Genomic DNA, 22,055 nt, shown 5'->3' with positions numbered 1-22,055 from the left:
TCCTTGATAATTTAGAAATTAGATAATTTCTGAGGTTGGTCAGAACTAGGAGGGATTGTATTGGCAGATGGGGCCTCAGGCAGGGAGGCCGGGCACTTTTGGCGTTATTTCCAACTGCAGACCTGGTGGAAAAGCTACATCTTGCAGGCCCTCCGGAACACATCACTTTCTTGGAACAAACCACTCCAACTGCCACGGATATTGTTGTTGTGAGCTGCTTTCTGGGCACCAAACGTCACCTGTGATTTTGCTGTTTTTTCTTGTGTCATAATAATCATTATGTTTTGTACATATGATGTTCTGATGGATAACCCATGATGTTCTGATGAATAAATTGAAGGACTGCAATCTGGATTTTCAGATAGTTAGGTGGATAGGGAATTGGTTAGAGAACTGCATTCAAAGAGTTGTTGTCAATGGTGTTTCATCAGACTGGAGAGGTGAGTAGCGGGGTACCTCAGGGCTCGGTGCTCGGCCCGGTACTTTTTAACATATTTATTAATGATCTAGATGAGGGGGTGGAGGGACTACTCATCAAGTTTGCAGATGACACCAAATTGGGAGGACTGGCAAATACTCCGGAAGATAGAGACAGAGTTCAACGAGATCTGAACACAATGGAAAAATGGGCAATGAGAACAAGATGCAATTTAATAAAGATAAGTGTAAAGTTCTGCATCTGGGTCAGAAAAATGAAAAGCATGCCTACTGGATGGGGGATACGCTTCTAGGTAGCACTGTGTGTGAACGAGACCTTGGGGTACTTGTGGATTGTAAACTAAACATGAGCAGGCAGTGTGATGCAGCGGTAAAAAAGGCGAATGCCATTTTGGGCTGTATCAACAGGGGCATCACATCAAAATCACAAGATGTCATAGTCCCATTGTAGACGGCACTGGTCAGACCACACCTGGAGTACTGTGTGCAGTTCTGGAGGCCTCACTTCAAGAAGGACGTAGATAAAATTGAATGGGTACAGAGGAGAGCGACGAAGATGATCTGGGGCCAAGGGACCAAGCCCTATGAAGATAGGTTGAGGGACTTGGGAATGTTCAGCCTGGAGAAAAAGAGGTTGAGAGGGGACATGATAGCCCTCTTTAAGTATTTGAAAGGTTGTCACTTGGAGGAGGGCAGGATGATGTTTCCGTTGGCTGCAGAGGAGAGGACATGCAGTAATGGGTTTAAGCTACAAGTACAACGATATAGGCTAGATATCAGGGGGGGGGGGGAAATTCACAGTCAGAGTAGTTCAGCAGTGGAATAGGCTGCCTAAGGAGGCGGTGAGCTCCCCCTCACTGGCAGTCTTCAAGCAAAGATTGGATACACACTTTTCTTGGGTGCTTCAGGATGCTTTGGGCTGATCCTGCGTTGAGCAGGGGGTTGGACTAGATGGCCCCTTCCAACTCTGTGATTCTGTAATTACAGCCATCTGCTCTAGCTGCTCAAGGACCGGCTGATTATTTGTTCTAATATTTTGCCAGCTATAGATATCAAGCTGATATGTCAGTAGTAACCCCAATTTTCCTCTGTTTTCTCACTCTGTATGACCTGCTTTGAGCCCCAGTGAAAAAGGTGGAGAAGATCAGAAGACTTCATCTAACCTTCCAAATTAAGATTATTGTAACCTGCTCTATGTGGGCCTTCCCTTATCCCAGACCCAGAAACCACAGCTGGTCTAGAATGCTGCTGCACAGGTCCTTACAAGAACCCAATGGAGAGCTCGTATATGTCCTGTTCTCCAGCAGCCGCTGCAGTTACCAGTTGAAATCCAAATCAGGTTCAAGGTGCTGGTTTTAACCTTTAAGGCCTCACACAGTCTGGGACCTGCATACCTGAAGGACCTCCTCTCTGTTTACGCCCCTCCAAAGAGCATTCCACTCTGCACATTCTCACGTATCGGTGGTCCCCGGCCCCAAACAACACCCCAGGGGGGACCTAGCATGGATCCTGACTTGAAGGCTGTGACACACTGGAAAGGTGAACCTTTCTTCGGAGAGGGGCTGTGGCAGAGGCTCTGCTTGGCATGCAGAAGGTCCCAGGTCCAATCCCTGGCAGCACTTCTAATTAAAGGTGAGGCAGGAGTTGATTGTCTTCCTGAGACAACCTGGACAGGGGCTGCCAGTCTGAATAGACAAGACTGATCTTGATGGTCTGGTGGTCAGATTCAGTACAAAGGAACCTCATGTGTGGGAGGTTCAGGAAAAGCCGATGGATCCAGGGCCAGGAGCACCTCTCTCCCCCATCGCCTCCCGTTCTCCTACTTTGCCGGGACCTTCTTCCTCATCTGAAAACGTTCCTATCAATCTCACTCCAGATAAGAAAACAGAAACAGTGTGATTTTGGCTGAGAAAGTTGGATTTATGGGCTGTCCGCAGGCAGAAGGCTCCTTCTCCTCCTGACTTCTAAATATAGCCCCTGCTGAGCTGGTGCTTAATGGAGCTGTCAAGCAGGCACTGGGGACTGGCCCTGATGGATGGAGAGGACCGAAGAGAGCAGGGGGGATGGAGAGCCACTTGGCAAGAGAAAGGGATGGAACAGGAGGGCCTAAATTTAGAGGCGACGCAGCCGGGTCACATGAGGGGACAGCAGATGGGGCCTGACCCAAGTGGATCGTGTTAAAATCAAGGCAATTCAAACCAGCCATTCAAATAAAGATTTACATCATCAAGGAAACAAAAGACGGAGCACAGTCAGAGTGGTGACAAGCTTCCCGTTCTGTGAGCCTTGCGTTTTCCAGAAGGAGAGTACATAGAACTGGTTGCCATAGCAATGAAAAAGAATCTATTTCCAACTAAATACAGCCTGTGCGCTATGTGGAAACATCTCAAACTTCTGGTCCTGCACCCTGCACACCTTTAGCACTGTGAAGTTATCCTTCTGTAAAGACAAGATTCCGAAATTTCACTGCGGCACCTTGCTCATTGGGAGAAGACAAGCACCAAGGTAGGCTGGCTGCTGGACGCAGAAAACAGGGCTGCTCACCTGTGACAGTTGTTCATCAAGTATCTTCTGTGCAGGATCACAAGGGAAGGCCTGCCTTAGAGATTTTTTTGTGGCTTAAAAAAGTCTCCAGAGATGCGGTATGCCAAAGCAAAGCTCATGACCCAGCCCCAAAGGACATTTGCTCCCATGTGGCAGCACCCTGAACCTTCAGTACCTCTAGCACCTCTGAAATTAAGGAGCAGGTAGTGGGGCAGGTGTATGAGGAATAGTAGAAGAATGGTAGAGGACAGGAAGGCCCGGAGGATCCTTGTCCATGGGGTCGCGATGGGTCGGACACGGCTTCGCAACTAACAACAACAAATTGGGCAGGAGGGAGGGCATGTGTTCCTGCATAAAAGATAATGAACAACAATTACATGTGGGCAATCCTGTTTTCATTGTCAATCTTCGGTGCAGGTCACACCTGGGGAGTCTAGCAAGCCACTCACCTAGAGGAGAGAACATGCTCCATTAGTCTGAAGACAGACTGCAAGGCAGTTTTCCCCACACATGCCTCTCATCTGGCCTGGATCTCCACAGCATAACAACAGACAAATGTAGTCGCTGAAGACTACATCATGGCTCTGCAAATCCATAGGAGCGGGACTCTGTGTGGCTTCTTTACACATATGTCTAGACCCTGGGCCTCCCTGTTGATAGAACGCCTTACCATCGTGCCCCAAGCCAGGAATTTCAGAGTGATCTTGGGTGCCTCATTGACCACGGAGGCACAGGTCAAGAAAGTAGCCCACCGGGCATTTTTCCATCTCCGGCAGGCATGGCTATTAGTGCCCTATCTGTCCCCTGAATGTCTAGCCATGGTGATCTGTGTGATGGTCACCTCCAGAACTGATTTCTGCAACTCACTTTACGTGCGCCTGTCCTTGTCGCTGACCCGGAAATTGCAGCTGGGGCAAAATGCGGCCTTGGAGGGCCCTTATCCAGGTCCTGTATTTTTCATAATTTTTATGGTGTTTTAATGGGAGTTTTAATTGGGGGTGGTATTTTATTGTATTGCGTAACCTGCCACGAGTCAGCATGCAGAGAGCAATGATTGGATCACCCTTCTGGGGATGGAGAATTTGTGCCAGTGTGATTATGTGGACAGGAGCCATAGCTGGAGGCATCTCAGGGCCAATTTACTAAAAATCCTAACTCCCTACATATTCCCAGAAACAATTTACAATGTTCTACCAGACACGGAAGTGTCAGAAGACTGGAGGTGGGCAAATGTTGGCCCCATCTTCAAGAAGGGGGAAAAGGAGGACCCAGGTAACTACTGACCCATGAGCTTGACGTCTATAGCTGGTGCTGATAAGTGTTGATGCTGCCACTGGTGAAAGCAAGGGTCTGCAATTTAGGAAGATGTACTGAATAGCAACTTGGAACGTTAGAGGACTTACTCAAGGAAAATTGGAAATTGTCAAAAGAGAAAGGTTGAACATTGACCTCCTTGGCATCAGTGTATTACATTGGGCAGATGATGGTTTCTTTCAATCTGAGGATTTTACCATCTACTCTTCAGGACACAACTCCATGAGAAGGAACAGGGTAGCTTTCATTGGAAGCAAAAAATTTTCTCAAGCAGTGGAAAGTTTTTTGATGATCAATGATCAAATCATGACAATTCAAATTTGTGCCAAGCCAATAAATATCACAGCTGTCTAAGCATACACTACAACAACTGATGCAACAGAGGCAGAAATTGAAGACTTCTATACTGCCATTCAAGACACTTTAAAACAAGTACCCAAGAAGGATGTCATTTACATCGGGGGTCATCATCCCCCGGTCCACGGCCTAGTACCGGGCCGCAAAGGCCACGGTACCGGGCCGCAAAGGCCACGTCTGCCTCCCCCCCCACAGCGAGAAGGAAGGGAAGAGGCAGGCACGCCGGCAACCTAAACCCGCATGCGCGCAGTTGCCACGCATGTGTGTTGTGCCCCCTGGTGGTGAAAATGCGCACGCGCTGCAACTGTGCGCATGTGCGTTAGCGCCACCTGGTGGCGAAAACACACGTGCGCAGCCATCGGCTCTCCCCTCATCCCCGGAGGCGGTCCCTGACATCAGAAAGGTTGGGGACCGCTAATTTACATAATAGTTACTTTAATGCAAAAGTTGGCACACAAGCAGAGAGAGGCATTAGTGGCAAATTAGGACTTGGAGAAAGGAATGATGCAGGTGAACATCTGGCACATTTCTGTCATGAAAATCAGTTTTGCATCATGAACATTTGGTTCGAACAGCATAAAGGTCACCTATGCACTTGAAAATCACCACTTAGGGCTAATCCTGCGTTGAGCAGGGGGTTGGACTAGATGGCCTGTATGGCCCCTTCCAACTCTATGATTCTATGATTCAAATGTCACACAGGAACCAAATCATCTACATCTTATGAAGCTGACAATAGTCCAGTTAAATTCTTGCTGTCAAAATATATCCGGGTGCTGACTGCGGTTCAGATCATGAACTGTTACTGGCCCAAATAAAAACAAAACTCCACAACATCTAGAGAACATCAGGGTTAAGGACGTTCGATGTAAATAAAATTCCGCTCACATATGCAGCGGAGATGAAAAATCTATTTCAACTAGTGGATGCAATACAGAAGATGCGTGAAGAACTGTAGCAAGTAATTCAAGAACTGTAGCAAGAAATTCAATCAACTGTTCTTAAATCAGCAGTTATACTGCACAAGAAGCCAGAAAAAAATAGCTTTCAGATGAAACTATAAGAATAGCTGAATGTAGAAAAGCAGCAAATGCTACAGGCAAAAGGGAGGAAGCAAGAAAATTAAATGCAGATTTTCAAGAGGCAGCAAGAATAGACAGTGAAGCTTACTGGAATCAGAAATGCAAGCAGTTAGATTACAAAAAGGGACACACACAAAATGCTTTCTCACAAGTAAAGAGGTTCTGAATGCTATTTGCTCCTCACAAAAGTATTATCAAAGATAAACAAGGGAAGAACTGACGGACCAACACAGCATCAACAACAGGTGGCAAGACTACACAGAAGAACTATAGGCATGCAGAATGGAAGTTTGCTTTCTTCAAAATGGAAAATAAATATAAATAGAACTTGAAATGGCCATTCTTGAAGAGGAAGTCCAACAAATCTCAAGTCAATTGCCAAACAACAAGGTCCCAGGCATTGACATCATGCATGTGGAGCTGCTGAGATGTATACCAATCAAAATCATTACAGCTTTGTGCCAGAAAATCTGCGAAACTAATAACTGGCCAGAGGAGTGGAAACAATCTGTGTTCATCCCACTATGAAGAAAGGGTGACTTAAAGAACTGTCCCAATTAGAATCATAGAATAGTAGAGTTGGAAGGGACCTCCTGAGTTATCTAGTCAAACCCCCTGTGCTGTGCAGGACACTCATAACCTTATTACTCATCCACTGTAACATGCTACCCCCTTGAACCTTCACAGAATCAGCCCCTCCACCAGATGGCTATCTAGCTTCTGTTTAAAAATTTACTGTACAATTAGAATCATAGAATCATAGAAACAGAGTTGGAAGGGGCCACACAGGCCATCTAGTCCAACCCCCTGCTCAACGCAGGATCAGCCCTAAGCATCCTAAAGCATCCAAGAAAAGTGTGTATCCAACCTTTGTTTGAAGACTGCCAGTGATTACTGTACAATAGATCTGATTTTCCATGCTAGTAAGATCCTGCTCAAAATCATACAACACATACCAACAACCATTCAGAAAGAATTATCAGATATCCAAGCTGGCTTTTGACAAGGGTGTAACACTCGTGAATGAATAGTAAAAGCCCAGGAATATCAGAGGGACATCTACATCTGCTTTATTGACTACAAGAAAGCTCTTGATTGTGTGGATCACAACAAATGGTGCAAAATTTGAGGGTGCCAGTGCATTTGATCAAGCTGATGCAGTAGATCTATGCAAACTAAGGAGGCATTGTACATACACCATTGGGTGACATGGACTGGTTCAAAATAGAGAAAGGAGTGCGCCAAGGTTGTATTCTTTCCCTCTTCCTGTTTAACTTGTATGCTGGGATCATTACAAGAGAGACTGAATTCAAAGAATCAAGCAGTGGAATTAAGATTGGTGGAAGGAATATAAATAATCTTCGATATGCTAATGACACAACCCTCCCGTCAGAAACTCAGGAAGGCCTGTAACAGCTGATTACAAAGGTCAACGAAGTAAGAAATTTGGCCTCTTATTAAGCACTAAAAAGACAAAAATGACCACTGCAAAAAACAGACACGTTACAATAACAATTGATGAGATCGAATGTGTTCAAGAATGGATTTTTCTTGATCCATCATATTTCCAACAGCCACTACTGGCTGCGAAAGTTGGGATGATGAAAATATCAGACAAGAGAAGAATCAATTCATAGAATAGAATAATAGAATAATGGAAAGGACCATCTAGTCCAACCCCCTGCACTGTGCAGGACACTCAACACCCTCTCGGTCATCCACTGTCACCTGCCACCCCCTTGAGCCTTCATAGAATCAGCCTCTCTGTCAGATGGCTCTCCAGCCTCTGTTTAAAAATCTCCAAAGATGGAGTGTTGTGTTACTTTTTTGCCACATTGATCACTATTTCCCTCACAAGAGAAGACCGAGGAGACATAGGAGTTAAGCAGTTCAGCCCCCTCTTCATCATCTGTTATCATTTCACTTTCTTGTCCTCGCAGTGGTCAGTGGAAAAAGGAAACCAAGTCGACGGAGGGCACAGGGGTTGGACGCAGTCGGGATGGACACCGGCCAGAACTCTGCACGGCTGAGGTAGGTGGGGCAGGATTGGGGATCAGGGCAGCAGCTGAGCTGTGGGATCACCAAGAGTCATAGAATCCACCTAACAGTAATAGAATCCATACTGCATTTTATCAATTTGTCAGTAAAATACGATGTGGAGCTTTCTCAAAAGCCTTACTGACAGTTAGAGTAGTTTATTGGACTTTTCATTTCTAGCAGAGCTGTTCTCCCAAAAGATATCTGGGTAACTGAAATCTCCCCCGACCACCAGGTCCTGTCTCTCTGAGAACTTTGTCATCTGGTCTAGGAGCATCTCATCCAAGTCCTCTGCCTGGCCTGGCGGTCTACAGCAGACCCCCACCATAACACCACTCTTATTTCCTACTCCTTTTATTTGTACCCAAAGACTCTCAGCGGAACTCTCCTGCTCAGACACATGTATTTCCTCACCAGTATAGATATTCTTAACAGACGGTGGTACTCCTCCCCCCTTCTTTATTTGTCTGTCTCTTTTAAATAAGTTGGACCTCTCAATCCTATGATTCCAGTCATGAGAGTTATCCCACCAGGTTTCTTTAGATCAGAGTCCCCTTCCTTTATTAAAGGTAAAGGTAAAGGTATCCCCTGTGCAAGCACCGGGTCATGTCTGACCCTTGGGGTGACGCCCTCTAGCGTTTTCATGGCAGACTCAATACGGGGTGGTTTGCCAGTGCCTTCCCCAGTCATTACCATTTACCCCCCAGCAAGCTGGGTACTCATTTTACCGACCTCGGAAGGATGGAAGGCTGAGTCAACCTTGAGCCGGCTGCTGGGATCGAACTCCCAGCCTCATGGGCAGAGCTTCAGACTGCATGTCTGCTGCCTTACCACTCTGCGCCACAAGAGGCTCTTCCTTGATTAGGACTTCTAGTTCTTCCTGCTTGTTTCCCATACTCTGTGCATTAGTGTAGAGACATTGTAATCCTTCATACAAGTTCCCCAGCTTTTAGTTTTTGAACTTTCCTGTAAGTTAATAGTTCCTGTCATATGTGCCGTTCCCTTTAAATCTGCAGTGTTCCCATCTACAGTTATCGTCATCGAACCAGGCTTTGAATGTACGTATCGCTGTCCCATTGGACTCAGTTTAAAGCCCTCCTCACCAGGTCTGCAAGACTCTTCGCAAAGATATTTCCCCTCACATTCATGAGATGCAAACCTTCTCCTGATACAACCTTCTCCTCATCACAGTAGTGCAATCCATGGTCCAAAAATCCAAAACTTTCCCTATGACCCCTATGATGCAGCCAGTCATTTATCTGCATTATTTTCCTTTCCCCTCCTAAGCCTCAGCCATTAACTGGAAAAACCAACGAAAACACAACCTGCGCTCCCCAAGCACCACTCCTCCCCCCCCGGCCACACAGTCTGGTTTCATTTGCTCCACATTGCACTGGGCAGCATCGTCTGTCCCCACATGAAGGAGCAGGAAGGGATCTCTGTCCTCGGGCTTTGTAAGTGTCATCCTTGATTCTCACACCAGGCAGGCAGTATCCCTCCCGAAATGACAAGTCCGGTCGACACCCTTCGGCTTCTACGCCTCTCAGTAGGGAATCCCCAATTACTAGCCCACATCTCCTAGTCCTCCCCTCCACAGGGGCTGCAAAACATCTTCTGGGCTTCGGGGGAGTTGGGGGAACAGCCCTTGTTCCTGTGGCCCAGGGTCATTCTTGACAGGCAGATCCTGGAAATGATCTCTGCGAATCAGAGGGCAGAACATGTCCTTGTTTTTCGACACCTCTGAGTGACATTGTTACATCTGCCCTCCTCTTGTATTGGGTTTTAATCTAACTGGCGTGACGCCTTTCCCACCTCTCCGAAATGCCCTCCCAAAAGTGATCTGTGATTTCCTTCCAAGAACTCTTCACCCTCCCTCACAGAATAGAGTGTGGACAGGCATCCTTCTAGCTTCTGTACCATCCCCTCCAGCACTACTAACTTGCACCTGGTGCAAGTTATTTAAAGTTAGTCTGCAGTAAAAGTACAAACACGCCACAGCCAGTGCATGTCACAGCCTCGGGTCCATCAGCAGCTATGTCACTTAAATCCATTTCAGGAAGAACCAGACCCCTTCTGCAAACTCTAGAACAGGGGTAGTCAAACTGCGGCCCTCCAGATGTCCATGGACTACAATTCCCACAAGCCCCTGCCAGCATTTGCTGGCAGGGGCTCCTGGGAATTGTAGTCCATGGACATCTGGAGGGCCGCAGTTTGACTACCCCTGCTCTAGAACATGTACAGAGACCCCAGGTTTGATCCACACGCCAAGAGCCCTGGAGCTCCTGCACTTTGGTCTGTTCCTCTGGTTAGCAAGAGCCTTTTATGGCACAAAGGCCCACCCAGCAGAGGGTGGAGCTAGCAGCCAGCCCCAGGCAAAACTGCCAACTAAAGCAAATCAGCTAATGCAATTATTTTTATTTGTTTGTTTGTTTGTTTATTTTTCAATTTGTATACCGCTGCTCCTCCAATGGAGGTTCACAGGAATAAAACAAAGGCAGCAAGTGACCGGATATGCTTCTAATTAACCCAATCCTATCCCACCTTGCTCAGACGGAGTTAGCTGCAGTCCCCCACCACCCAGGCAAGGAACAGACAAAAAAAAAAAAACCCACATTCAAACAGCTCCTATCCTCCTGCAACCTATGTACCCTCACACCCTGCCCCCACACACTGTAAGAAACAAAGCAGCACTCACCAGGAGCTCCCGAGCAGACACTCTGTCCTTCTCCCTGCCCAGCTGTTTGCTCAACTGAATGGCTGACAACAACAACAACAATTCACACTGAAGAAGATTAGAAATCGAAACAAACTTGTTTGTTGATTGCATGCTTATTGCATGTCCATACTGCTGTGGAATATGCAGAAGACTGCTTATTGTATGCCGATTGCATGTCCATGCAACTTTGAAATATGTAGAAAATTAAAGAACATCAACACAAGAGACCACTGCTTGGAAATTACCCCCACTAGACTTAGTAAGAATGCCATCTTAATGTGTCTCATTGTTTAGCCTTCGGGGTTTTTTTCCCCCTGCCGTATTGTCATTCCCATGTACCCCATTTGTGTCTGTCTATTCTTCGTTATTGTCAACAGTGTCTCATCCATCTTGGAAGAGAATAACACCAACCCTTCAAGTGGAAGATCCTCGACCTTGCATTTGGTGTCAAAAGGCAGGGTAGTTCTCTTTCAAAATAATTATCATAAAGTATGGGGGAATCTAAAAAATGATATGGCAAGATGGATAAATTTAAAATTATCATTGTTTGGAGGAACTTCCATTGTCAAGATGAAAATCTTACTAGGAGTATTAATTCTTTCCCAGGCCTTACCTCTCCTGAAGCCTGAGAGAGAGAATTAGCTGAATTCATCTGACAGGGGTGGGCAGCTAGGGTTAAAAGGGAAACTCTTTGTGATAGTAAAGTTAGAGGTGGTTTAAAAATGCCTAACAATGTTATGTTTTGCAGCTGTGGCTTTGATTTGGGTCAAGGACTAGATGACCTTGAATAATCAAAGATAGCTTTTGGCAGAGGAGTAGAGAGGTAATCAGTACCCTTTATCATCAACAGTGGTCTTGTGATAAAGTTTTAAAAATTTGGAGAAATATTCAAGAGGAAATACCAAAAAGATTTTTTTGTATTTACTGGATATCTCAGATAAATGTATTTACTGGATATCTTAGATTTCTTAGGAATGTTGGAGTTCTTTTTAGATATCTGTCAACTCCGGCAAGAATAGGATGTGCAAGGACTATTAAAATGGCTGTCCAAGGTGTTGGGATTAGCCAGAACTGCAAAATTAACAAGCTAGGTGGAAGAAAATTGGATTTCAGACTTGAAGATGAACTGGGATTCATGGGTTAAATATATAAATGTTCAATGGCAAGAACATGAGTTTGGGTTTTGTAAGTGGATAAAGGTTGGTTACATACGCAAGTTGGAAGAGTTATGGATAACAGAATTGTGAAAATGAGCCATGTACAAAGCTATTTAGTTGGTGTATTAACTTCTTTGTCTAGCAAGCTGGAAGTTTCATATTCTTCTCCACTCCCTTTCTTCTAGTTTTCTTTGTTTTTTTACTCTTTTTCTTTTTCCCCTTCTCTCTTTTCTCTGTCTTTCCCCCTCTCTCTTCTTGTTGGCTTATTTATTTTAGATGCATCTATGTCACTATGAGGTCTGTTTGGTTGTCATAATGGTCATAACTTCTTTTCAATATAATGTTGTTTAGTGAAGGAGGAGAGTGCAAAAGTTGGCTTGAAACTCAACATCAAGAAAACAAAGATCATGGCATCCGGCCCTCTCAATTCCCGGCAAATACATGGGGAAGAAATGGAGATAGTGACAGATTTTATTTTCCTGGGCTCCAAGATCACTGCAGATGGGGGTTGCAGCAAAGAAATTAAAAGACGCTTGCTCCTGGGGAGGAAAGCTATGGCAAATCTAGACAGCATCCCAAAAAGCAGAGACATCACCTGGCCAACAAAAGTGCGTCTAGTCAAGGCTATGGTCTTCCCAGTTGCAATGTATGGCTGTGAAAGTTGGACCATAAGGAAGGCCGAGCGTCAAAGAATTGAGGCTTTTGAACTCTGGTGCTGGAGAAGACTCTTGCGAGTCCCTTGGACTGCAAGGTGATCAAACTGGTCAGTCCTAGAGGAGATCAGCCCTGCCTGCTCCTTAGAAGGCCAGATCCTGAAGATGAAACTCAAATACTTTGGCCACCTCATGAGAAGGAAGGACTCCCTGGAGAAGAGCCTAATGCTGGGAGCAATCGGGGGCAAAAGAAGAAGGGGATGACAGAGAATGAGGTGGCTGGATGGAGTCTCTGAAGCAGTAGGTGCAAACTTAAATGGACTCCGGGGAATGGTAGAGGACAGGAAGGCCTGGAGGATCATTGTCCATGGGGTCGCGATGGGTCGGACACGACTTCGCACCTAACAACAACAACAACAACAACAACAACAACAACAACAACAAAAAGGCAGTGCTGTTGAGTGACAGCTAAGGAGAGCCACACTGGCCATGGCTGGTGGAGCAGAGCCTGCAGAATGCTTACGGATGGGCATCTGTTGTTTGGACAGCCGTGGAGCTTCTGTCTGGAATGCCTTGGCCAAGATCTCTTCTCCTGAGGCAGTAATTCAATAAATGGGGGCTTGTGTTCCTAGCAGCTATTGGTTGGTAGATGGAGGTCTCAAACCCAAGGGATGAAGGAGAACCAGGCCTTCTGCCCAGTTTTCTACTTTCTTTGTCTATGGAAGCAGGCACGTGTCCCCGTCTCCCCCTGGGCTGCACCTCTCCCACCCCCAAGGATGAGGGCTAAAGGGAGAGGGAGCTGAATGGTTCTTTCTCACCATGGGGACATGTTCAGCCCTCCCTGAAGTAGGTGGAATTGAAGCAGGGTGCTGCCCAAACTCCCTAATCCTTCCTGTAGGATTCCAGGAGAGTCCAAATAAAGCTGATTAGGACTTTATCTTCCAGCTTGTGTTCGGCAATACTCACTTCGATCACCAGGGAGTTTTCCCTTCTGATCATCTGCTCTCCATACATTGTTAAGCCCTCAGTAGGAGAGGCAGAAGATTGCTCATCGCTGCACTCATCAGGGATCGGATCCAAGGCCCCTGAGTCGCTCTCTTCTATTCCTCGTTCCGTCTGGGGTCGAATTCTAGGCGACGGGGGGCTATATGACAGGGGAGAGGAGCGTGGGAAGCTGGCTTGAAAGTAACAGCTACAATCCCAAGGCTTGAATTTGGGATCCTCCCCCAGCTCCATGTGCCGCTGATGCTTCAGGAATGCCTGTGATGGCCGCGGCATTGGCAGGAATCACCACACCAATTTCAGCAACAATCCGGGTGGTGCAACTGGATACTGGGCTTGATCCCCCCTTGTGGTTGTTGTCAGGTGCGAAGTCGTGTCCGACCCATCGCGACCCCATGGACAATGATCCTCCAGGCCTTCCTGTCCTCTACCATTCCCCGGAGTCCATTTAAGTTTGCACCGACTGCTTCAGTGACTCCATCCAGCCACCCCATTCTCTGTCGTCCCCTTCTTCTTTTGCCCTCAATCGCTTCCAGCATTAGGCTCTTCTCCAGGGAGTCCTTCCTTCTCATGAGGGAAGCTCCCCTACTGAAGTTACAGGGGATCTTGTAATCAGGGTAGTAGGGGTGGTTTGTCTATTAACTGTGGAATCATAGAATCCTAGAGTGGAAGGGGGCCATGAAGGCCATCTAGTCTCACCCCCTGCTCAAGGCAGGATCTGCCTAAAGCAGGGGTAGTCAAACTGTGGCCCTCCAGATGTCCATGGACTACAATTCCCAGGCACCCTTGCCAGCATTCGCCAGCGAATGCTGGCAAGGGCTCTTGGGAATTGTAGTCCATGGACATCTGGAGGGCCACAGTTTGACTACCCCTGGCCTAAAGTATCCAGGAGAAAGACCTGTAGCACTCGGAACGGATTGCTGGACCACCGACATGTGCTTGCCCTTATTTTGAGATTTTGCTTTCTTAGTGGGTGGTTCCAAAGAGGCCCTCTTGTTTAAGCAGACCTCGAACCCAATTGGATCCATTCCTTGACACAGACAAGGCTTTCCCCCACAGCACTGCAACCCCCCTACCCTTCAGGGTCAGTTTTTGGCAGAACTTCCAGGTGGGCACCGAATGCTCCTCACCCAGACAGAAAAGGCAGAGATGGTGCTCCTCTGCCTGGCGCATTTTGGCGCTGCACGTCATGCTCTTTGCCCGTAAGGCCTATCGAACCACGGTTCTCGACTGGAATCTTCTCACCGGGCTCCATGAGTCGAAAGACGTCTGGGAAATTCTTGGCCTTTCTGGCACAAGGAGTGCTTTTGCCACTGAGGAGAGCTTCACCCAGTTCTTGCCTCTGTAAATCTCAGAAGGGGCACTTAGGGGGTCCCCCACCCTCACCCCCACCCCCGCCCCCGTTCCTTCATGCCCTTCCGCCCGACCAATGCAAGCCACTCTTCAGGGTCCTTGCCGGAGGGGCTCTGGCTCTCAAGCGCTCCAGCCCTGAAGCCTTGCTGCTCTTGGAGTGCGCCCACTAAGCGTCCGTCCCTCCAGGGGCCGGGCTGTGCCAGGACAGGGACTCTCGGGAGGGAAGAGGAACGAGCACCCCCTCCCAAAGCCTCTGCCAGGAGAGTCTGCAGCTGCTGGCTTCCCAAGGGTTTCCATACCAGCAAGCCAAGAGAGCGACTCGGACTAGCCTGCATGTCCTCCAAGCGGGAAGGCAAGGTCACAAGAGGAGCCTGGCAGGAATGTGGCAACCTTTCCCATTACAGGGAGACATTTGGCTATCAAGGCAACAGAGGTGTGGCGGGGGGGGGAAGGGAGAGGTGTTTGTTATTTTGATTTATGATGCTTTATCCTATCCTTAGAAACCCAGAACAGAACCTGAGCATGTGGGAGAGGAGGACACAGTCTCCGCACGGATATATAAATAGCTAATTTTTTTGTCCTGGGAAGGACGGGGAGGGGGCTGTCAGTCATCTGGAAACCAAAAACAATCCCAGCCGCTGATGACCTTCCGCACAGAATGCCCTGGACAAAGTCCTTTTGCACCAGCGAGGGGCTTAATGGATCCAGCCTCTCCTTCAGGCTTTTGGGAAACCAGCCCTGCTAAGCATCCTTAACATCCTTTGATTTAATGCAAATCTCCAGGAAGCGAACATGAAGGATTTCACGCTCAAGTGCCGTGGAGTGGGGGAAGGAGCCTTCACTCTGCCCCTGGGGCAGACTCTTTTTTTTGCGGGGGGGGGGGGGGGACACGAGACGGGAAATCTGTTCTTTCTCTCTCTGCCTGCACTGCAGCCGATCAGGATCAGACCGTTGGGTCAGCTGCAGAGATTCAGGCCTCCAGAAGGTGATCACAATCCAGCCTTCGTTTCACTGCCACCAAGTAGAAGCTGATTACGGCAAGACAGAGAGCTGGCACTGGAAGGCACGGATGCCAACTACAGGAGGGCTCAGCGTGAGGGAGACCTGGAGACCAAGTGGACTCCTGCAAGACACTCTTCCCTGCCCCTCTCTCGCCTGAGCCGGGCTGATGGGCTGAGGCACCCTGGAAGAGCCTCTGCTTGGCCTGCAGAAGGTCCTCGCAGGCTCAATCCCCAGTGGCATCTCCAGCTAAAAGAACCAGGCGGCAGGGGATGGGCAAGACCCGAGACCCTGGAGAGCAGCTGCCAAGCTGAGCGGGAAATATCCACCTGGATGGATCGAGAGCGTGACTCGGCAGAAGGCAGGATCCTTGGATTATCAGCTCCTCAGGGAACTTGGCAGATTCAGACAGGAGCAGACCACCAGAAGGAACCTCCATGTCCAAAGGCAGTCAACCTCTGAATCATAGCACTAAATCACACCAGGATAATGCCTCAGCCTCTACGTCTTGGGGAGGGGAAGCTGTGTGGCCTTAGAAGAAGAAGAAGAAGAGTTGGTTCTTATATGCCGCTCTTCCCTACCCGAAGGAGTCTCAAAGCGGCTTCCAGTCGCCTTCCATTTCCTCTCCCCACAACAGACACCCTGTGGGGTGGGTGAGGCTGAGAGAGCCCTGATATTACTGCTCGGTCAGAACAGCTCTATCAGTGCCGTGGCGAGCCCAAGGTCACTCAGCTGAATGCATGTGGGGGAGCGCAGAATCGAACCTGGCATGCCAGATTAGAAGTCCACACTCCTGACCACGACACCAAACTGGCTCTCTTATAATCACAGGATAGGATCACAGAGTCACAGAGTTGGAAGGGGCCTTCTGGGCCAGCTGGCTGCGCATGAAGCTGCCTGAGGGGGGCCACGGACCTGATCCTGTGGGGCTCTTCTGAGGTTACTGCTACCACGACTTCACTCGGGATGCTCTGCCAAAACGGGGGTGATGTTTGGAGAGCACTGAAAAAAACTCTCTGAATTAGGCAACATCTTCAGGAGGGGGTTTGTTTGTTCGTTGAAATGCAAATAAACTTGGCAATAATTAACATGCTATAATCTGTTTAAGGACAGCATGGCATGGAAAGGTTCTGTGGTATCTGTTGTCTAGTTTAGCTTAATCTCCAGACACGCTGGCAGCTCTCCCCATTGTGGCTCCACGAAGCCTGTTCTGTCTAAGCCAGGGGTAGTCAAACTGCGGCCCTCCAGATGTCCATGGACTACAATTCCCAGGAGCCCCTGCCAGCGAATGCTGGCAGGGGCTCCTGGGAATTGTAGTCCATGGACATCTGGAGGGCCGCAGTTTGACTACCCCTGGTCTAAGCAATTCACTTCCCTTTGTTTACGACAGAATTAGTTTTCTGCCTTTGGGTTTTATTTCTTCCTGCCTCTCAGATACCAAAAATGACAGACCCACGCCCTCCGGCCAATCCCAGTGAGTAGCTGAGTCGGTCGGAAACAGCAGAAGAGAGTCTGGGTCCGGCGGCACCTTTAAAGCTACCGAGACTTTATCCTGGGGCTACGTTCCCGTGTTCACTGGGCCTCCCGAAAGCTTTTCCCCAGATTCAAACTTGGTTGGTCTTTAAGGTGCTGCTAGACCCAAACTCTCTCTCCAGTCCTGGGCACAACTCCAATATTTTTTGGAAAATGAAAACATTATAGATGTATTTGAGAAAAGGAAGATAATAAATACAAATATTATTATTAATAATTACTATAACACGTCCCCTCAATTCCACTGAAATGCCAAACGGTACCATTTTATAAAGGTAAAGGTAAAGGTATCCCCTGTGCAAGCACCGGGTCATGTCTGACCCTTGGAGTGACGCCCTCCAGCGTTTTCATGGCAGACTCAATACGGGGTGGTTTGCCAGTGCCTTCCCCAGTCATGACCGTTTACCCCCCAGCAGCAAGCTGGGTACTCATTTTACCGACCTCGGAAGGATGGAAGGCTGAGTCAACCTTGAGCCGGCTGCTGGGATTGAACTCCCAGCCTCATGGGCAAAGCTTTCAGACGGCTGCCTTACCACCCTGCGCCACAAGAGGCTTATTTACAATTTTATATAAGTAGCTTATAAATTATGCCCTTGAGGTTGTTTAATCAGCAAAAGAAATTTAGGTTTGATAGGAAAGTATTGCATCAATATCAGTTTTCCCCCAAATCTCCATTCTCTCCACCACCACCACCACCCCCAGATTAAAATTAAAAATTTCTCTGGGTCTTCAAAATTTCTGGAATGTTTGCATCTCTAGATACCAAGCACAGCTTCCTAGTTCAACCAAAGCAGAGGCTGCCACCCCTCCCAGGTGGAAGGACCGTGCCTTGGGGGGGGGCCTCACTGGGAAATCCCGGAGCCCTGCTGGTGACACCTTGGCCTCTGCTGGAACAAGAGGAGGGGCCGGGACTGCATTGCCCCCCTTGACCAAACACCCCCTGAGGGTCTCCAGCGCTGAAGACGCCTGCAGCTCCTGGGGGGGGGGTGAGGCCGTGCCAAGCCCCCCTGTGACAGAGGGCGTTTTGCCTCCCCTGGACTCACAAGGGTGGCAAAAGCTACGTGATTGTAACATTTAAATATGCAAATGTTAATGAGAATCAAGAGCTGCTTCAGAGCAATTAGGAAGCCGAGTGAAATCTGCAATTGCATATCAAGACTTCGGCAATTAACATTCTTGATTGGGAGGGAGAGGAAGAGGCAGAAAAAGAACCAGGGAGGGAAGAAACAAATTGTGTGTGTGTGGTTGTGTGGTTGTGGGGGGGGGGGGAGGGAGGATAAGTCAGCGCTGTTTCGCAGTGTCTCCTCCAAACTGATCCCTGTATGGGTTTTTACAGCCCCCTGCCCATTACCTCTTCCCTGCATTGCACCCAACAGCTGCAGCCTGCCCGGTTCTCCAGTTTTGCTCCCGCAAGCCATGGAGGGCCACCCCCCCCCAGTGCCTCCATCTGTCACCTCTTGGCACAATGTCACCCCTGGGCATTGTCTCAGGGCCTTCTTCCTTGCCTTGATCCCATCCGCCGCCTCCTGATGCCCCTCCCCTGCCACAGCCAAGCTCCTAGTCCTCTCCGGACAAGCTCTGCCTGTCCCCACGCTTCTCTCTGCCAGCAACAGCCTCTTTCTGACCCCCCCCCTCCCCCAGGAGCCCCCTCTCCAGTCCAGAAAATCCTCTCCTGTAACAGGGGCCCCCACCCACCACAGAATGCCCGGGAGGGAGACCGAGCATCTCTCCGAGAGCCACTGGGCAAAGTTTCAAAATACAAATATTTTCTTGCACAGACCGGCAGGCGTCCTTCGGTCGCTCACGGAGGATTCTTGTGCCCTGCCGGCCACTACTCCAAATGCTGGCCCACGGGGGCCACACTGGGGGGCCTTGCCTGGAAGCCCCTCGCCTGCCCCTCCAGCACCACTCCACCCTGTGCCTTCAGGATGCCGGGACCCACCTCAGCCTCCGGCTCACCACATGACCCACTTTCCCCCCAGCCCCCCTTCCCCACCACCAGGGCCCCCTCCCTGCTCCCAAGGGGGATGATTCATGGGGGGCCGGCCTATCCGTGGCTGCCAGCCGTGGTGACGCAAGGGGCCCTCCCATTTCCAAGGAACAGGCCGCCCACTGCGTGGGACAGGATGCTGGGTGACGTGGACCCTCCGTGGTCTGAACCATCAGAGCTCTTCTGATGCCCTGAGATGCTTCTCCCCCCAGGAAGACAGAGGCCAGCACAGCCCCGGCTGAAGCCTGCCGGGAACGGACCCACCACCAGGAGCTCCATGCAGCAGCAGCAGCAGCAGCAGCCACATCTGCCCCACAGGGCTCTGTCTTCCGTGGCAGAGCTGCCACTTGGTGCCTTTCTTCCAGCGGGTGGCGGCAAAGGGGGCAATTTCTGGGCACCCCCGGCCTGCAGCCAAGTGCTCAGGAGACACAGAACATGCTGGTAGGAACGGGGAAGGGGCACTTCCAGCACATCCCAGAGGGTGTGTGTGCCAGGGCCCAGTGAAAGGGAGATGCCAGGAAGCAGCAGCTGCAGGCCAGTGGAGAGCTGGGAGGAGCTGGACCTGGCAGGCCCCTCCAACGATGGGTCGTGGCAAGACAGAGAGTAGAAGAAAACCATACTGGGGACTGGCCGGGGGGAGGAGCTCCTGCCCTCCTCTCCTGAGCTAGGGTAGCCCCAGAAAAGCTGTGTCCCCCTCCCCAACCATGATCTTGGGGAAGAGAAACGCTGTATATAGTCACACATGCAAGCTGGACTTCAGGAGAGCAAATTTTAAGAAACTTAGTTATGTTGGGTAGAATCCCGCAGTCAGAAAAACTTAAGGGGCAAGAAGGCCAAGAAGGTTGGGAGTTTCTCAAAAGTGAGATGCTGAAGGCTCAATCACAGACAATTCCCTTGAGAAGGAAAACTGGGAGGACCCTAAAGAAACCCGGATGCCTCCGCAAACAGCTTTCAAAAGACCTGAGTAATAAAAAAGACTCATTTAGGAAATGAAGGGAGGAGCTTATAACCAAAGAGCAAGATCAACAAATAGCCCAGGCTTGTAGGGAGAGGGTTAGAAAAGCTGTTCTTTAGTTATATTCAGAGTAAGAAAAAGAATAGGAGGGCCATTGTGGGAGCCAGAAAGTGACAGGAGATGAAGAGAGAAGAGAGGGCTGAACTGCTCAATTCCTGCTTCTCCGCAGTCTTCTCTTGCAAGGCAGTCTTCTCTTACAACGTGGCAAAATCACGTGATGAGGAATGGCAGGTGTGGCCTCGGATCACTGCAGGGGCAGCCCATAAACACCTCCAGATAGAACCATAGAGTTGGAAGGGGCCACACAGGCCATCTAGTCCAACCCCCTGCTCAACGCAGGATCAGCCCTAAGCATCCTAAAGCAGATGTTTCAGCTAAACATCTGGAAGAAGTTCCTGACAGTCAGAGCGGTTCCTCAGTGGAACAGGCTTCCTCGGGAGGTGGTGGGTTCTCCTCCTTTGGAAGTTTTTAAGCAGAGGCTGGAGAGCCATCTGACGGAGAGGCTGATTTTATGAACGTTTTGGTGGAGGGATCACTTGGGCATGAAATTGGGGTCACTGTGGGTGGGCAGGTAGTTGTGAGTTCCTGCATTGCATAGGAGGTTGGACTAGATGACCCTGGAGGGCCCTTCCAACTCTAGGATTCTATGTCAGGGCATCAGTGTGAGGTTCAGTGCCCCCAGAGCCCCTCAGAGGATGCCAGCAGACACGCTGGGAAGGGGGCCGCCTGGCTGAGAGGTTAGGAAGGGCAGGGGCCATCTGGCGGCCCCTGATGTCACGGAGGAGACCAGGCCTCTAGGGAGAAGAACGGCTCCCACGGAAAGGATGGCATCGGGCCAAGACTCTCTGCCACCTTCTTGTGAAAAGCCAGCTCCTGGCTCTTGGTGAAATCTCAGGACACGCTCCTTGCGCCCAGCCCCCCTTCTTCTGAGCCCCACTGTGCACAAAAGGGGCATGCTGGACTTTTGAAAAAGTGGTTCTGTTTTACAGGCCAGGAAGTCCCACGAGCCACACCGCTGGAAAGGGGAGAAAATGCCTCACAAGCGCAGCCGTTCCCAGCTAGCCTGAGGATACACTGGTGTCTTCACACACACTTGCCACAGGTTTCCGGTTTAATTTTGACAAGAGCATAGGGGGAGGGGGAGGGGGAGGGGAAGGGGGACCCGTGGCTGCACCCACCACCCACCACCCGCTGCAGAAGGACAGGCAGGAGCCCACCTGTTTCCAGGGCTCCAAAAGCAGGAAAGAAGACTGCAGGACAGAAGCAGCCGAGAAGGCCACGCTTCAGAGGAGGGAGACCATTCCCGGGAGTTTCCGGGGCTCTGGCTCAGCTTGTTTCGGTGACCAAAGGCCACATGCAGAAAGAATCCCAACAGAACTCAGCAGGGCTGCTGGCCCAGAAAAGCCAGAGGCAGCTTCCCTTCCCTCCCCTCGGGCAGAGGCAGCTTCCCTTCCAGTCCCTCGTGCTGCTGTTAGGACAGTCCCCCTCTCCCCAAGTGCCTCCTGCCTCTCAGGGAGAGAGGAAATGCTGGCCCAGATGGACTGTCCCTTTGCGCCCCACGGACAAATCTTAAGGGTGAGCCAGGGCAGCACCCAAAGCCCAGCAGCAGCCAGCGGAGAGGCACCTGCACCTGGTGAGCATCCCTGCTGTGCCGGCCCCGCCCGCCCACGAGACCCTGCAGGAAGGCCCTTACCTTGCCGTGGGTCGTACTGCCGCATCTGCACTTCCTCGACACATTCTGCAGGGAACCAGCCAGTCCTTCCTTTCACGGACCCTTCCCAGAAGCCTCCTTCGCCGATGCTGAGCACTGCGGGGGGGGGGGGGGGGGAGAAGGGGAAAGGGCGAGGGCAGTGAGTGGCTGCCAC

The 22,055-nt window shown here is 49.7% G+C and overlaps 1 protein-coding gene and 1 long non-coding RNA gene across 10 annotated transcripts in view; one reads left to right on the top strand and one right to left on the bottom strand.

The window, feature by feature from the left end:
- SHANK3 (SH3 and multiple ankyrin repeat domains 3) overlaps positions 1 to 22,055 on the bottom strand; it is a 223,397-nt gene that overhangs the window by 83,605 nt on the left and 117,737 nt on the right. For all 9 annotated transcript variants that reach the window (XR_013231452.1, XM_077340559.1, XM_077340560.1 and 6 more), the window contains one exon: positions 21,884 to 21,997. Coding sequence is in view for 8 of the 9 variants with exons in the window: in XM_077340559.1 (XP_077196674.1) it covers positions 21,884 to 21,997 (114 nt within the window). In the remaining variant the exon portion in view is untranslated. The remainder of the gene's footprint in view (positions 1 to 21,883; positions 21,998 to 22,055) is intronic.
- LOC143838749 (uncharacterized) lies at positions 2,435 to 9,840 on the top strand. The gene is made up of 3 exons (XR_013231451.1): positions 2,435 to 2,943; positions 7,676 to 7,766; positions 8,789 to 9,840. It is a non-coding gene; the product is annotated as an uncharacterized LOC143838749 (long non-coding RNA).

This window comes from Paroedura picta, chromosome 5, assembly GCF_049243985.1.
Source record: "Paroedura picta isolate Pp20150507F chromosome 5, Ppicta_v3.0, whole genome shotgun sequence".
Lineage (NCBI taxonomy): Eukaryota > Metazoa > Chordata > Lepidosauria > Squamata > Gekkonidae > Paroedura > Paroedura picta.
Note: the sequence above shows the minus strand (reverse complement) of the source record. Positions and strands in the feature narration are given on the sequence as shown.